This window comes from Euleptes europaea, chromosome 16, assembly GCF_029931775.1.
Source record: "Euleptes europaea isolate rEulEur1 chromosome 16, rEulEur1.hap1, whole genome shotgun sequence".
Taxonomy (NCBI): domain Eukaryota; kingdom Metazoa; phylum Chordata; class Lepidosauria; order Squamata; family Sphaerodactylidae; genus Euleptes; species Euleptes europaea.
The window spans coordinates 21237559-21253342 of NC_079327.1; the positions used below are offsets into that span (position 1 = coordinate 21237559).

Consider the following 15784-nt stretch of genomic DNA (forward strand, 5'->3'; position numbering starts at 1 on the left):
TGTAAATCCTCTTTGTTCTCCTTTACCACAATGGCTACCTGAGAGCAGAGCTCTTATGCACAAGCTGACAAAAGACTTCTCTACTATAATACCAGGGTGGTAACATTCAGCAGGCTCAGATATGTATTTTCACAAACAACTTCTATATTATGCATTCATTATTTTTTGGCAGCATAAAAAGCCCCCTGGGCCTGTATATTGCATGGGGGAAAATATGAGATTATGGGCTTTTCTCTTTTTCATCACCAAGAGCAACACTCTGAAGGATGTGTGCTTTTCAACTGTACTTTTTATTCATCCTTGTCTAGTGATGTCCAGTGACAGCATGTGACGCTTCTAGATCTCAACCTGGGAATGCAGTTTGCTGGATGGCAGTTTACATTCTTGTTCAGACTTGAATATATGTTCACATCTGAGTCTGTGCGTCTGGTACAGTCCCATTTTCATGAATAGATTCTTTCTTCTCCTCTTTTTCTTCCTCTACAAGCTGAGCTTCGATCTCAGCTGGGTCCACATAGGTGTAAAAATAGGCCATGATGGCAAAAATAATGGTCAGCGCAACAAGCAAACCAGCAAACAGAACATATTCTGCCCACTGTGGATTAAAAGGGGGAAGAAAGGATTTTAGTGTTTTTCTTAGCACAGTATGCTACTTTATTAGTAAAGGGAAAAACCGATTTGGGTTAGCTGAAAAAGTAAAAACGAATCATATGACTTTTAAACTTGCTCCAGACATTACTGCACTGGGGTTGCTGTCATGAGAATCCAAACTATATGGGCAGCTTTCTGCTTGTGCCAATTAACACTCACATAGTTCATAGGTGTGGGTTAGGAAAAACCTTGCATGTGGTGGGGGGAGGTGTATGATAGCATTAGATCAGAGGTCGAGGCGATTTGGTAGATTTCTTTCTAGTACAATACACACCTTTAGACTTCTTCAATTTCCTACAAATTTGACAGAAACTCTCCACACTTGTTCAGGCTTTTCAGTGATAAATCTAACAAAGGCAACTACAAAACCGTGGTTTACAAGAGTCTCAGGGTTCCATATTAACTATCTTATATTCTAATAGTGAAGTTGGCCAAATCTTTGGATACTTAAATCCAGTGACTGGAGCTGTGAAGGGGCAAGCCAGCTTTTTCTACAAACCTGAAAAGGGCCCCAGGTTTGCAGAAAAATGTGAAATCTAAAAAAATGAACTAAAAAAAAAGATAAAAGGAGCGCCTGTAGCTTTAAACAATGGATTACCTCCGTGGCTGTTGCTAGGCAACCACAGCATTCCAGGATTCCATTTATGTGAATAAAAGGCAGGGGGTGGGGCTTTTTCCAGACTTATTTTGGCCTTTGAGAGAGGATTCACTGGGGTCAGGCCTACGGTTGTCAGCTCTAGGATGGGAAATTCTTGGGGATTTTGTGCTGGAGTCTGAGGAGGGCAGGGTTTGGGGAGGGAAGAGGCCTCAGCAGGGTATAGTGCAATACAGCCCACCCTCCAAAGCGTCCATTTTCTCCTGGGGGACAGATTTCTATTGTCTGCAATTCCATTATAATTACAATTCATCTCTAGACTGCAGATCTCACAGGGTTGTTGTGAGGATAAATAGGAGGAGAGGAGAATATAAATTGCTTTGGTCTTCACTGTGGAGAAAGACTAGTTTTGCAAGATAGAGGCTGCAGAGGGGTACGGTTGGCAGGGTAGGGTTGCCAGGTCCCTCTTCGCCACTGGCGGGAGGTTTTTGGGGCGGAGCCTGAAAAGGGCGGGGTTTGGGGAGGGGAGGGACTTCAATGCCATGGAGTTCAATTGCCAAAGCGGCCATTTTTGTCCAGGTGATCTGATCTCTGATCTTCAAGAAGATGAGAGCATCTACCCTTGCTGTTGCACTAGGGGCTCCGTCCCCCATAACGCGCATGGATGAAACCTTGCAGTCATATACTCCGAGGACATCCTGCTGCTCTACAGCACTAGGGGATCACTCCCCCATGGAGGTTTTGAGGAGGAGGAAGGTTTCGAGGTCGAGGCTCCAAGGAGACAGGAGCGTATATCCTTCCTCCGGGTGGAAAACCTCTCCACGTCAGCTCACCGATGCCCCAGCACGGCAGCCTCTTGGTTCTCATCAATGGTGTACGCCGATTCCTCTTCGATGCAGAGAATAATTGGTTCAAGTTCGCCTCCATGCTGATTGTAGATGTCGCTGTTGAGGCTGGGTCTGTTACAGACTCGAGGAAGAGGGCTTGGCGCTGCCCCCCCCACTTCCCTCGATGTTGAGCATCGTCGTCACCGTGTGGTAAGCAGGGATTGGGCTTGGGCTGAAACTTTGTCCAACAAATGGGAAAGGCTTCTTAGCCATGTTCCGCTCCCCTCCCTTTATGTCCCCAGAGCCATCTGCTCTGGAATTATTGCACTTCTGTTGGTGCATTGACATTTGTCCCCCCCCCCCCCGACATCAAGGAGGGAGGTCTTATGAGCCACATCTCATGGGCAGCCCGATTTGATGGATCCCATCAGAGTTCCTGCCTGTCTCTCAAGGGGTCTTCAGCTCCATTCAGAGCTATTAATCTGGATGGCATAGGCTGGAGGATTTGCTACCCACTCTTAGTTCTTAGCTCAGACCCAATAGGGTTGTGTTATGTGACATCGATTTGGAATACATTTGGCTTAATTCTTTTTATAGCCAAGTTTTCCTCTAGAAGTTTGACATTCTGTATAAAGTTAAGACGAGGATACTGGATTCCTCTTACAGTGTCCCTTACCTCGTCGTTACTGGGACACTCCTATTTCAGTATGGGTCAGGGTCCCATTTTTGCCCTAAGGTTGCAGTGGCTGCCCCTTTGACACTGGCCAGAAGTACCCATTATGGCCAGGGCACTTTCAGTGATAGGGCTGTAATTACCCTAAGCAACTTATGTACACTTCTAATATGTACACATTCCGTTTACCCAGCATCAGGGAGACTTTTCCACCTCACAAAGGGTTTTGAGTTCCCAGGGACAAATGGGTAAGAATACCGGAGCAGCCATGCTGGATCAGACTGGGGCCCGTCAAGTCCAGCAGTCTGTTCACACATTGGCCAACCAAGGGTAGCGTCACTACAGGATACTGTATGATTATGTTGGTGCTGTGTGCTGAATGATGGTCTTCACCATCCTAGGCACCTGGTTCTTTCCATATTGAGTTCATTGCAGCTGAGGTCTCTATGCTGCGATGCAAATAACCCCCTCTTATGGCTTCCCCTTATCTGGGAGCGGACAATTTTACTCCACTGTCGGTCTGAATATTGGCCTTGATATGGTGAATGCTGGGAAGAGGCCCTGAATGGAACTCGGACTCCTTGATAAGGATATATGGTGCCCAAATTTAGGATATCCCCTTTTTCAGATGTCCTTCCTCTGTTGTTTGGGGGCCTTTTTTGGTTTGTAGCCCTGGATGGAAATACGATTATATGTTGCTCTATCCACAAGTTGTACGGAACTTGTTTTATGATTTGGATGTGCGATTCACTATTTTTAGTGTAATGTACTACTATTCTAATTGGCCCTAGTGTGTTTACAAGTGCAGCCCTCTTGCACCTACTTCCTTGCCATCAACAGGTGGTGCTGTGGAGCTGTAATTGGGTTGTTGGCTATGGGGAATTCATTTTACCAACCTGGAGGTTTCTCCATTTGTAGCCTCCTGCTCCCGGTATGTCTTGGTTTTGCTATTCCTTGCAAGTTTTTTTCTGCAATTGTGGATATGTTCCCAAGAGGAATCTTGGAGACTAGAGAAAGATCCCTTTGCCTGTATTGTCCATCTTTACGCTAAGGCTGATAGACCCTTGGTAGTCAAATTACATAATAGGGGTTTCAAGAGAACATTTATAAGAAAAGGTGTGCTAGTTCCGCACATGGGATGTTTGCAGTCTTGTTCCCTAGGTTGGGATGATCGCATATCCCTTAGTCTCCTACGCCTTCCCAGACTAGTGAGGCAGATTCTGTCTGACAGGGCGAGTGTTCTACTGATAATGCCTCAAGGCTATAGTCTTCCAATATCCAGAGCTGTGCTTAATCCCTTCAGTACTGAGGTTCTCACAGCATTTGTTTAAAGAGGTCTACCTAATTATTTCCCCTCATAAACTCACATTATGGGAAGTCAGAACATTTCCTTCTAGGTCATTCAGGTGGTAGACATAGTCTACTATTATGGATTTTCCCAGTTTTGTCAGCCCCCAAGTAGTTCCTCTGTCTACCTTTCTCCTTTGTTCTTAGATAATGGAGTTTGCTCTTGTAGGTTCCTATTGTCACAAGCGCTGATGCAATATGTCCTTATATTGCTCAAGGCCATTGGCTGCCATGGAGCCATTGTGGATGGTTTCCAGTGCTGGTCATGCTCTATCAATGATGCCCTTTTTTGTTTCCCTGACTACACAGGATCAAGACAACAGAAATGCTCATAGCTCCCTGTTGACCACAATGTTTTTAGTTTTTTCCACTCTTTGCCACAATGTCCTTTCACTACGACAAATGGCGTGGTTATCCCAACCATTGGACGGGACCTAGCTAGAGTGGTGTCGATAGTACTATGTATACCTTCCACATGACAGTCCTATGCTGCCAAGTGGGTTTGGTTTTCAAATGAACAGGGGTCAAGACGGCCTCCAACCTCATACGTCACCATTATGTGAGGTGTGTCATTACTCATACTTGAAACTGTCTGACCGTTATTCCATCAAGCATCATCTGGCGGTCATCTCGGTCCTCCATGCTCTGATTAATTCTTACTCAATATTTTCACCACGGTTTTTGAGGGCCTTGATTGGCCTATTTTTTTTTGTGCTAATGCCCCTTATTCTTGTTGGAGTTTATATAGTATTCTTGCCACTTATGCATAAACCTTTGGTCCAATGGCAATGTCTGACCTGTTTTTTTCTCCTACCCTCAAAGGTGGCATTCAGGTCATTATCTTTCGACCAAAATGATGGGGAACTTATTGGCCTTACGTTTTTGTTTCTCTATTATCATTTTCTATCTGGTTAAGGTAGTGTTACCTAGCTTGGAATTTGGCCTATGGTAAGGTCCCATTTCCATATGTTTCAGAACATTGCATACCCTGATTTCCCCCCCAATCTTCAGTCACTACTAGAGCAATCACTTCATGCACTCAAGGCCAGAAGACCACTTCTAATTATTATGTCATTCAGGTTCAGTACAGCTGATAAACACTGACTTCAATTTACCTGTTTGCTAATTGTTGTAGCTCCAGCTATAATAAGAACAACTATGTTGCCAATAGCCACAGTCAACAGCCAGCCAGCTTGCAACACAGACTTCATATTGTTGGGTGCCTGTGGAAACAAATATATATAATATATATATATATATATATAATTGAATTGTTTTGCATATTGGTACTATGTTTCAAGTCAGACACATTAGCTGATCTATAACTGGCTTTCTAATGGCTGGGAAATTATTAAGTATAGCTTAGAATTTATGGACAATCTATATATATATAAATCTGCAGATAGCGGCACTCACCCCAACCAGATGTTTTTCAAATGTGGGGTTCTCCCTGAGTTTGCAGAAAAATGTGAAAACTAAAACAACGACAAGGACAAGGGGAGGTTAAATCCCCACCCCGTTTTTTTAAAAAAAAGAACTGAGGTGAGATGGTCGTTGGCAGCCACTCGGGGCCTGGGCATGCCAGAGGAGGAGGAGGAGGAGGAGGAGAGTTGGTTTTTACATGCTGACTTTCTGTACCACTTACGGAAGAATCAAACTGGCTTACAATCACCTTCCCTTCCCCTCCCCACAACAGACACCCGGTGAGGTAAGGTGGGGCCGAGAGAGTGTGACTAGCCCAAGGTCACCCAGCTGGCTTCATGTGTAGGAGTGGGGAAACAAATCCAGTCCACCAGATTAGCGCCCGCTTCTCATGTGGAGGAGTGGGGAATCAAACCCGGTTCTCCATGTTGGGAATATAATGCGAGTTCCATTTCTGTCAGAGAGCAAAGAGTTGTTTGTATTGATGTTCAGACAGACTCAGGAATATGATGTCATGTCATTGCAACCTCTAGTGAATTAGTCAGCAAATCGCCATTGACCACACGTCCCTGGGTCGGGTCGAATGTTTTAGGAGTAACCGCTCTCCTTTGTTTAAGACAGGAAGAGAAGCTGCCCCAGGCAGTGTCACACACACCTTTGGATTTTACAGAAGCAGCATGGATCGCCTCTGCTCTCCCAGGAGCAGAGAGGGTCGCCATTAAGCTTTTAGATTCCTGCTAGAGAAATCTAGCAAGTTTATAGGAAACTAGATTTGGTAGTAAGGATTGGATTTGTTTTTATCCCAGTTTACCCTTTCCTTTTAGATAAAGTTTTGATTCTAAAAGAAGGAAAGACTCTGTCTGTCTATTTGTGTGCACTGAATGACTGTAACCTGACCATAATCACACGATCTATGGGCCTAATATCTAACCAGATCAGAGTCCACTGCTCCAAACCACCGCTCTTAACCACTACACCATGCTGGAGGACGCCAGCAGCCACTCTGGGCCCAGGCACGCCAAAGGAGGACACCGGCAGCCGCACCAGTCCCGGCGTGCCGGAGGGGGTAGGTGAGGACAGCAGCAAGGGTGAGGGTGAGAGAAGTGCCAAGGGTTGATGTAGGTGGGGTGATCAGCAAAGGTGGTGGGTGAGAAGAATGCCCAGGGCGGGGGTAGGTGGGGAGAGCAGCGAGGGTGGGGGTGAAAGGAGTGCCAATGATGTGGGTATAGGTTGGGAGAGCTGAAAGATGGGGGTGAGTAGAGTGTCAAGGGTGGAGGGTAGCAAGGGATGCACCCTCTCTGCAAGTTTCTTACGGGTCCCCACTTGTTAAAACTTATTCTTGAATAGAGTACAATCCTGAAGTAACACCTCAAGCTAACACAACATTTGCAGAATCTTATACCCCTTTTCTATACAGCAAGAAATTTGAACCCGATTGCAAAGCAACCACCATCATGAAAATTCACATGGTTCAGAAATTATCTAGCACAAATGACAGAAAGCCCACGTCCAAGGCTTATTAACCAGTCTTTCTATAGAAATCGTTTTCTGTTGTCATCTTCTGAATATTAACATTGTGTCCATTTATGCATGGTCAGTTTTGATGATTGCTCAAAGCTTTTTTAAATGCTACTTTAAAAATGCATATTCACGGTCCCAAAGCAAAAGGAGAAATTCCACACACATCCACTCGCCTGCTCCTTCTTTCCTGTTTGCATAGCCATTAGCGTGTGCATAGCTAATGCGCCGCTGTTATTTTGCATGGTTCCTTCAGGGAATTCTTCCCGGCGCGGGCAAAGCAAACACCAAAGGTCGCGTTAAAGGGGCTCTTAAGTAATGCGAAGCAGGTATGCGCCGGCTTCACAGTCACTTCTGGAATGATGGTTCAGCGTGAAAAATAAAAAAAAATATGTGGGGCAATTCAGTCTGGAACGCGCTGCTAATTACCGAGCATAAATGGCCTTTATCTTCTGAAGTAAAGTCACCTACCTGTTCATATGAAAATGATAATCCCGTGACTGAGAAGAGAACTTCACCACAAGTAATAATGAAGTACTGTGGGATTTGCCAAGCCATACTGAAAGTGTTGGCTTGAATATCTTCAACATATGTGACGCTCAACACAGTGTTGTTACACTGAAATCAAAACCAAATTCCATATTAATGCATGAAGAGCTAAAATGTTTTGTGTGCTTAAAAATGCAAGTTTTTTTTCCTGAGTGTCACACACATAGCCATAAAGATGTCTAACAAGCTCCAGCAAAAATCCCCCCTCTACTCAAGTTGAGGGAGACCCAGATTGTACACATGCATTTCGACTGTGAGAGAATTTTACATAGGCTGCTCCCATGAATGAAAATATTTACATTCTAAGAATGTTAACAGAAAGCCTTTACATCATAAAATGGTGAGTCACAACTGCTACTTCTATATACAACTAAATGGGCATTTGAGTCTAAGGCACATCTGTCTCCAAGCCAAATACCCTTTGCTTCAATCACGTCATCTTAGGCCAGCAAAACATTTGGCACAATTCTTGTATAGCAGTGCAGCAGGTCTTAAGAAAAAGTTGCAAGAAAGCTATATAATAATGCAACTAGTTTTTAGTGAGAAAAACACTACGAACTTCAAGGGTTGCTTTAATTTTAAAAAAGATATGCAACACAATTCTGAATCTGCCTCTGTGTTGCTGTTTTTACAACTTACCTCTTTTACTATAATGGTATAAGCACTACCATACCCAAATGGCAAAGACTGTGCTTCACAACGCTGATTGTCAGTAATAACTTTAATCGGTTTTCTGGAAGAAAAAAAGTTAATCTACATGACTAATTTAAATCACATTGTTTTTTAATTCCCGTAACTGTTACCTTATTGAAAGTTTTACTATTGCCTGTTAACATTTTAGACATCATCCACAAGCTAATGTTGCCTACATACTTGAGGTCAACGGGACAGATTCCTGATCTTAAGGGAGTGGTAGGAAAAATATCATTTAAGATGTGCATAATGAGCAATGCAACATTATAAAACATCAGTGTTACTAGTGATGAAAGTCAACATTATTCCATGGCATTTCCCACTTCCAGAAACCATAGACACGGATTCAGGTTCACTGATTCAATTTACTTGTGAGGAAAGACTTGGGGTATTTATAAACATTCAGGTTGACTCTGCAGGAAGGACGCATGCACATACACAAGCAACACTAGGCCAAAATCATCATCAGTTCAATACCCGAGATCCTAAAATGCTGTCCAGTAGCCACGCAGAAGCATTTGGGTTACAAGTCTGAAACTTCCTTTGGCCAAACTCAAAACAACGGTTCTTTTAAAATACTGACCAGCAGAGTTCAGGTAGTTTCAATAACATTGTTTTAGAACACAAAGCATTAGTCATAGGGTTGCGAGGTCCCTCCTCGCCACCAGCAGGAGGTTTTGGGGGCGGAGCCTGAAGAGGGCGGGGTTTGGGGAGGGAAAGGTCTTCAGTGCCATAGAGTCCAGTTGCCAAAGCGGCCATTTTCTCCAGGGGAACTGATCTGCTGGAGATCAGTTGGAATAGCAGGAGATCTCCTGCCATCACCTGGAGGTTGGCAACCTTAGCAAGGCTTCCTGAGCTCACACTACACCACTACGTATTTCACTCTGTGTCGCCAGCAGCAGTTGCAGGGGGAGAAGGAGTCAGACTGAAGCAAAGGTATATGAGAGGGAAGAGATTAAATACCCCTTCCCCTACCATGACAGCTCTGGTTTTAATTCTGCTCCCCACCCAGCCACCTCTGTATTTATGCTACCGGGTCACAAGCGTGGCTGGACAAGGGGAACACAGCATGATTACTGAAACCTCCTGGTACTTATTAGCCGCTTCCAACATGCCTGAGATCATCTCCAGAGATCATCTCCTGGCTCAGCCAGGAAATTCCCTGGGGAGTGAGGTAGATGGTACCCCAGCAAGAGCACTAACGTACTGCAATAACAGGCCTCGGGGAGGGGCTGTGGCTCAGTGGTAGAGCCTCTGCTTGGCATGCAGAAGGCCCCATGTTCAATCCCTGGCATCTCCAGTTAAAGGGACTAGTCAGGTAGGTAACGTGAAAGACCTCTGCCTGAGACCCTGGAGAGCTGCTGCGGGTCAGAGTAGACACTACTGACTTTGATGGACCAAGGTTCTGATTCAGTAAAAGGCAGCTTCATGCGTATTTTCATGTATATTTTAACAGCCCAGTCATTAACCTATACCATGAAAGGGAGGAAAGGCATGTCCAAAATATCTTCTGTAGTTCTCTTTTGACTTCTCCCCTCCAGTGGCCTTTATGGCTACCAACGCGTGGGTGTCTGTTTTTCGCCTCCCAGCTGCCTCCACCCAAAGGATTTCCCTTATAAAACTTAAATTTCCTACAGAAACCAACCGACTCACAATTACCAGTTAGTTTGGGATGACCATTAGATGTGGAATGGAAAACAGCTTCAGAAACCAAGATGCTTAACACCTTCCCCACCCAACAATAATATTCACTCCTCCCAATGCCATAACTTTCAGACCCACATATTACGAATATTACTCTGTTATTATATAATAAATTATTAGGAGATACAACCAGAAGTCCCACTATCCCCTCTCCTGCACTCATATTACCCCCTAAAGTAACAACACCCACTCTTTCCAAAACTAAGCAGAAGCTACATCACTGGACAGAAGCGTGGGCACCAAGACAAAAGGAAATAGCTGAAATACTTACACTCCTCTTTGGAAAGATGAATAATTGGTGGCAGAAAAATACATCAATTCTCCAAAATTAATACCATCCATAGTAATATTTATAGTTGAATTCAAGCTGTTTATAAATCTTAAAAAAAAATAAGATTAAGATATCAATGTTGTACCAGTTTTATTCAGCCTTATGGGTACCTATTTGCTAACAAATGGTGAAATTTTCTTTAGTGTTGATCATTAACTCAACAGGCCTTCAAAACTCAACTCCCTCCATAAGTAAGACCTGGAATTGCTTTTGTAGACTGTTTTCCTTTCTGCTGGACTAGTCCATATGGCCTAGGTGGCCCAGAATATGGTACTCCATAGGCGGTTGGTGTCAATCGACCTTCATTTGCATCAAGTTTCATCTAACTAGCCAGTCTTTAACCCTCCCTTATCCAGTTAAAAGCCTTTTCATCTAAGAAACTGAGGACTTGGACGTATTTTGCCAGTAGGAGACAAGTTCTGTTGACAGTTTCTAAACAATATGGAGCTATCTTTCTAACTCTGCTTGGGTTCTGTCTGAAGCGTGATTCCAGAAATAGCCAGAAACTTAAACCAGACAAAGTACAAAACTTGTTACGATCAGATACTGTAGCGAGCCTGTACACCTTCTGCAATTTTTTGACATTTGTGAATTTTTAATTTTTTTGATGAAGAATGTCCACATTATACTCTGCTTACTCAAGCTCATCATATCTGAATAAACATAGATAACATTTTGCTCCTTGTATAAGAGGACTGAAATACAGCAGTGTGGCTGTCCCAGGTGGTGGCAGCACTGCCAAGATTTTTACAGGCTTCGGGACTCTTTGACAACAGCCATCATTCCACAATGCTGTATTTCTCTTTCATCAAAATTTATATTAGAAGTTGCTGTTACACTGGCACGGCAATATGTATTTCACAGAGATTTCCTTACTGACGTTTAACTTCTCTTGAGTTAATACTGTTGAGAGAATGTTTTTAAAATTCAATATACTGATATGCCGTAAAATCACTACATATCAACCTCTAACAAGAACGCGCATAGCATAGTTCTCTCTGTTCACCATCGCATTATTTCATAACATATGAAAGAGCAAAGATACTAGGCTGGGAACTAAGCATTACAGCAGGGGAAAGGATGATGCCAAAACTACAGCCCTAGTAGGCCACTGTGTGAACAGACTGCTGGACTTGATGGACCTTGGTCTCATCCAGCATGGCCTTTCTTGTGTTCTTATATCTCCCTTCTCCCTATCAAAATGTGATAGGATATTGCAGGGATCCCGCAGCTACTTGGTATTCCCTGTCCACCTCCATGGTTCCAGCCAAGACCCTAGGGCCAGCAAAGGCCTCAGATGCAGAGAAGGGAGGGGGTTAACTGCACGTTGTTCCATTTCTTCTCTTCCCAAGTCTTCCCTCTGCCCCTGGAGAAGACCTGGAGCCTCCTCCCCAGCCTGCCATTTGGCCAAGCTTAATTGCACGCATACCCAACAGCCGTCTCTAACCTCTCACACCTGTTCTCCGTTTGCTTGATAGCTTAGTCGATCTGGCCCAGCTGAAGCTACTTCCGGCAGCTCCATAAAGGGCTGCTTGATGCTGTGCAGGAGCTATGCATCGCCTGGTCTGGCAGCGCTGACCCTCTTGCCATCTGGGTGGCCACCGAAACTGTCAACGGCCCAAAGGTTTGGACTGGGATAATGGCCAGTTGGGGTTATGGCCAGTTGCTGCAGACCTGGTTAAGTCCAAGAGAAGGTACGGTCCCAGTCTGATATCAACAGCATTGTGCTTAGCTCCCCTGTCCCCACAAGATAAGTAGAAGGGAAACATTCAGTAAGATGATGTCACTGGACACACTAAGGATCCCTAGATGCTATGTGGGAGAAACGGGAACACAGGACTGGATTAGCAGCATCCTACTGTATACTGTAAGTTTCCCACTGAGCAAAAGCATGTATCTGAAGACTTTAAAGATGAAAAGCACCTAATAATACTTCATATATATGTAAAATACAGTTCATATTACCTGATTTTATTGTTTCCTTGCTCCGGCTTTACTGTGAGACCGTCCACAAGCTGGTGGGAAAAGATAGTGTAAGTAAGTAGAGCACGTGTCAAGATGTAGAATCTTTTGCATCAGATATGATAGTTGAATGCTTGCATGCAGTTAAGTCGTCTGACAGTTATTTTTTATTAACATTGCCTATCTCATGATTTAACGAACAGGAATGCTTTGCACAAAGACTGCTTAACTTATATTTAGTGAAAAAGTCTTCTTTGAAATTTACACATTCCAAACATAATGAAAGAGTACACAAAGGGAAGGAACTTTGGGGAGGGGCTGTAGCTTAATGGTAGAACATAAGCTCTGCACCCAGAAGGCCTTGGGTTCAATCCCTGCCATCTCCAGTTAAAAGGATCCAGTAGTAGATGATGGGAAAGACCTTGACCTGAGATTCTCTGCCAGCTAGAGCAGACCTTGACAGACAACTTCATATGTTCACTGAGAGCATATATACAGTATTCTAATTATGGCCTTAAGAACAGTGCACCCATAGTGTTCCTAAGTAATATTTATGTAGTTGGAAGTGGGAGAGAAAATTCTCACCCACTCACACATACCTGTGCCTTAACCACAATTAAGTGTTATAACATTACCAGTTCCAGAGGAGTAAGCTAGGTTAGTATGTTGAAGAAAAGAACAAGTGCGTTTTGGCAGCTTAATTTTTTTTTCTACACTTGATCTTAGCCAAAAGGCTGAGAAGCTTAATTTTTTTCTTCATAACCACAGATGCATAAGGCTGCCAAATGAGAGATCCTCTACATGCATCTGATGAAGTAGACACCAGTTCACAAAAGCTTAGCCTAATTTTTTTTTAATGGGTGGTCTTTAAGATGCCACAAGACTGCTGTTTATTGGTACCAATGTCAGCCACAATAAAGGCTTACAATGTGCCCTAGTGACCAATATCTGAAACCAGCTATTCACCAGATTATAATCTTCGTTTGCCTTAGCCATGGTTAAAGATTGATTAAACAGTCAGAAGAATCAGACTATTTCAGTTTCTCTCACACTGTTAGTTGAAAGACTATCATGCGTACATTATATCAGCTGTAATAATTCCTGTACAGAACTAATGTACACATACACTCGCAACATTTATAAATGCATATGTTTTATATCAAACAAAAAATAAGCAAAGAGAGCATATCAAAACAGAACAGTGACACTAGAGGCTGGTTTCTTACTAGCCATTAAAATATTTACCAGTTCAGCCTGGATCCCAGCCACGTTCGTTATTTCAAGGGTGTGTCGTTCTTTTCCCACAAATGCAAACTGATTGCTTCTCGTTTCAGTTCCATATGTCACATTGATGTAGTTTAAGTCTGCAGTGTCAAAAGAGAGGTAGCCCGTCTACAAATTAGAAGAATGTACAGTTAGTCAGTAGCAGCCCTTACATGTTATCTATAGGTTTATCCAGACTACCTCTGCATTCTGAATTCTGCAGATTAAATAAATTGTGCTACTTGAAGATTGGCACAAAAACCCATTCCTGCCTTTGATTTGCCAGAATTGTTGCTATTAGAATAATTGGACTGTTCGGTTTCTCTCCACTTGTTTCTAATACTTACTATCTAAAAAATGTCAGCTCCCTGGAAGAAATATTTTGATTCTCAAGAATGACTCCAGTGACACTGAATTAATTCCCAGTTTGCTGTTGTAACATATTCAAAGGAAGAATAACCACTTTGGTTGTAATCCATCTGAAAAAGACCTAGAGAGACAGGGGCTTCAGCTGAATGTGGGGTGGGGGAATCAAAATGCTATTTTGGGATGCACTACAGAAGCAGCAAACCCAAGACATGAAAAATTATGCTTTGCTTGGGCTGTTCTGTGCAATTTTTCATTGTGACAGTTTTAAGTACAACAACACTGGAGCAACTTTAAACAGAAACATGGATGGGTTAAGTATCTACAAACTGGGTCAAATCAGGGGAGCTTAGAAAAGAATGAATGAGATTTAAGAAGCACTTGGCAACAGTCTTGAAATGTCTAAGCTAAAAAAAAGAAATGGATAGTTGTAAATTGCTATGATTACAGCTCTACTTTACACGGAAGTAGGGTACACCCCAAAATACGTTTGATTTACCTGGTTTATTATTTCCATTTAATCCCATTTTTACTCAACTCCCCAAAGAAAACAATGCATTAAAATAATTTAAAACCTGTGAATAAATTATGGTGTTGTTCAAGACCACTAAACTCTACATATAAATGGTAGGAATATAAGCCTACTGGTATCAAATTAACAGAAGGGAAAAAAAGTGTATCTCACTATATAGTTTTGAAGTTACAGTGGAAATTAAAAATAATCTTAACTTACTGATTTCAAAGAAGTCACATTTACAGATGTTCCAGTGTTAAAATGAACGGTTGCATTGCTGTTCCCCAAGTTTATTACTTTTATTTGGGACTCGCCTAGTTCAGGAAATGTTGGGAGAGTTTTCTGTAGGAGAGAGAAACAAAGAGATGCTGTGTCAATATCAAATGTGATCTATCAACATCCACCTGGAAAGAGAAACAACAGTAATCTGTCTACATTCTAAAGAGGTTGTCATAAAAATGCCAATGCCTATTTCCACAGCCACCTTAATGTCCCGAGCAAGGGAATCTCTGCTACGCTTCCTTTATTCTAAACATCTGCTACCCATTGGTTCTTGTAGGTTATCCGGGCTGTGTAACCGTGGTCTTGGTATTTTCTTTCCTGACGTTTCACCAGCAGCTGTGGCAGGCATCTTCAGAGGAGTAACACTGAAGATGCCTGCCACAGCTGTGGCAAAACGTCAGGAAAGAAAATACCAAGACCACGGTTACACAGCCCGGATAACCTACAAGAACCAATGAACTCTGACAGTGAAAGCCTTCGACAATATCTGCTACCCAATTGCCGTTTCTTTCTATGGCCAATTCAATATAACTACTTTAAATCATAACCACTCTTGAATGTTGTTGCAGCTGCTAGTCATCTTCCTGTGGGCCTGCATGATGCTTGAGCTGATTCAATGCTTTTTGTGTCATCAGTACTATTAGTTGCAAGAAGACCTTTAAAACCAACGGGCCAAAACCTCTGGACAGAAACCTCCAAGGCAGAGAGTTTACTGTGATGGGAAGAAACCAACCACTCTGCAGCCTGCTCCTTCCTATAATCCTAAAACATGCTGCTACCCGTCAGCGTGAGTAATGGGTCAACCCAGCCCTTGCATGGGACCTTCAGGTGGGTTGCACAGCCCCTAAAAAGCCGCCAGTTGTTTGCTGCTTTTTGGAAGGTTGTTCTGTTTGAGCACCTATGTAGAAAGTAAGGGTGCCATTATTCCTGCCTCTCTTTGAACACATACTTAGATGACCAGTAGGACTACAAGGTGAGGTCACCGAGGAAACACAAGGATTCCTTTCTAAAACAGAAGAAAGGCCCAGAGATTCAGGATGCTTATCTGTCACATGACTGTGGTGTGGCTTTCTGCCAAGTGCTTACT

General features: G+C 43.1%; 1 protein-coding gene across 1 annotated transcript in view; it reads right to left on the reverse strand.

Annotated features, from left to right (window-relative positions):
* Positions 1–374: 374 nt before the first annotated feature.
* The window catches only part of LOC130488109 (solute carrier family 15 member 1-like), a 36800-nt gene continuing 21390 nt past the window's right edge, over positions 375–15784 (reverse strand). Inside the window, exons 15-22 of the mRNA XM_056861690.1 lie at positions 14635–14757; positions 13518–13664; positions 12276–12325; positions 10251–10358; positions 8222–8315; positions 7505–7651; positions 5209–5316; positions 375–595 (exon numbers count right to left, since the gene is read on the reverse strand). Coding sequence (XP_056717668.1) covers positions 407–595; positions 5209–5316; positions 7505–7651; positions 8222–8315; positions 10251–10358; positions 12276–12325; positions 13518–13664; positions 14635–14757 — 966 coding nt within the window. The 3' untranslated portion in view covers positions 375–406. The remainder of the gene's footprint in view (positions 596–5208; positions 5317–7504; positions 7652–8221; positions 8316–10250; positions 10359–12275; positions 12326–13517; positions 13665–14634; positions 14758–15784) is intronic.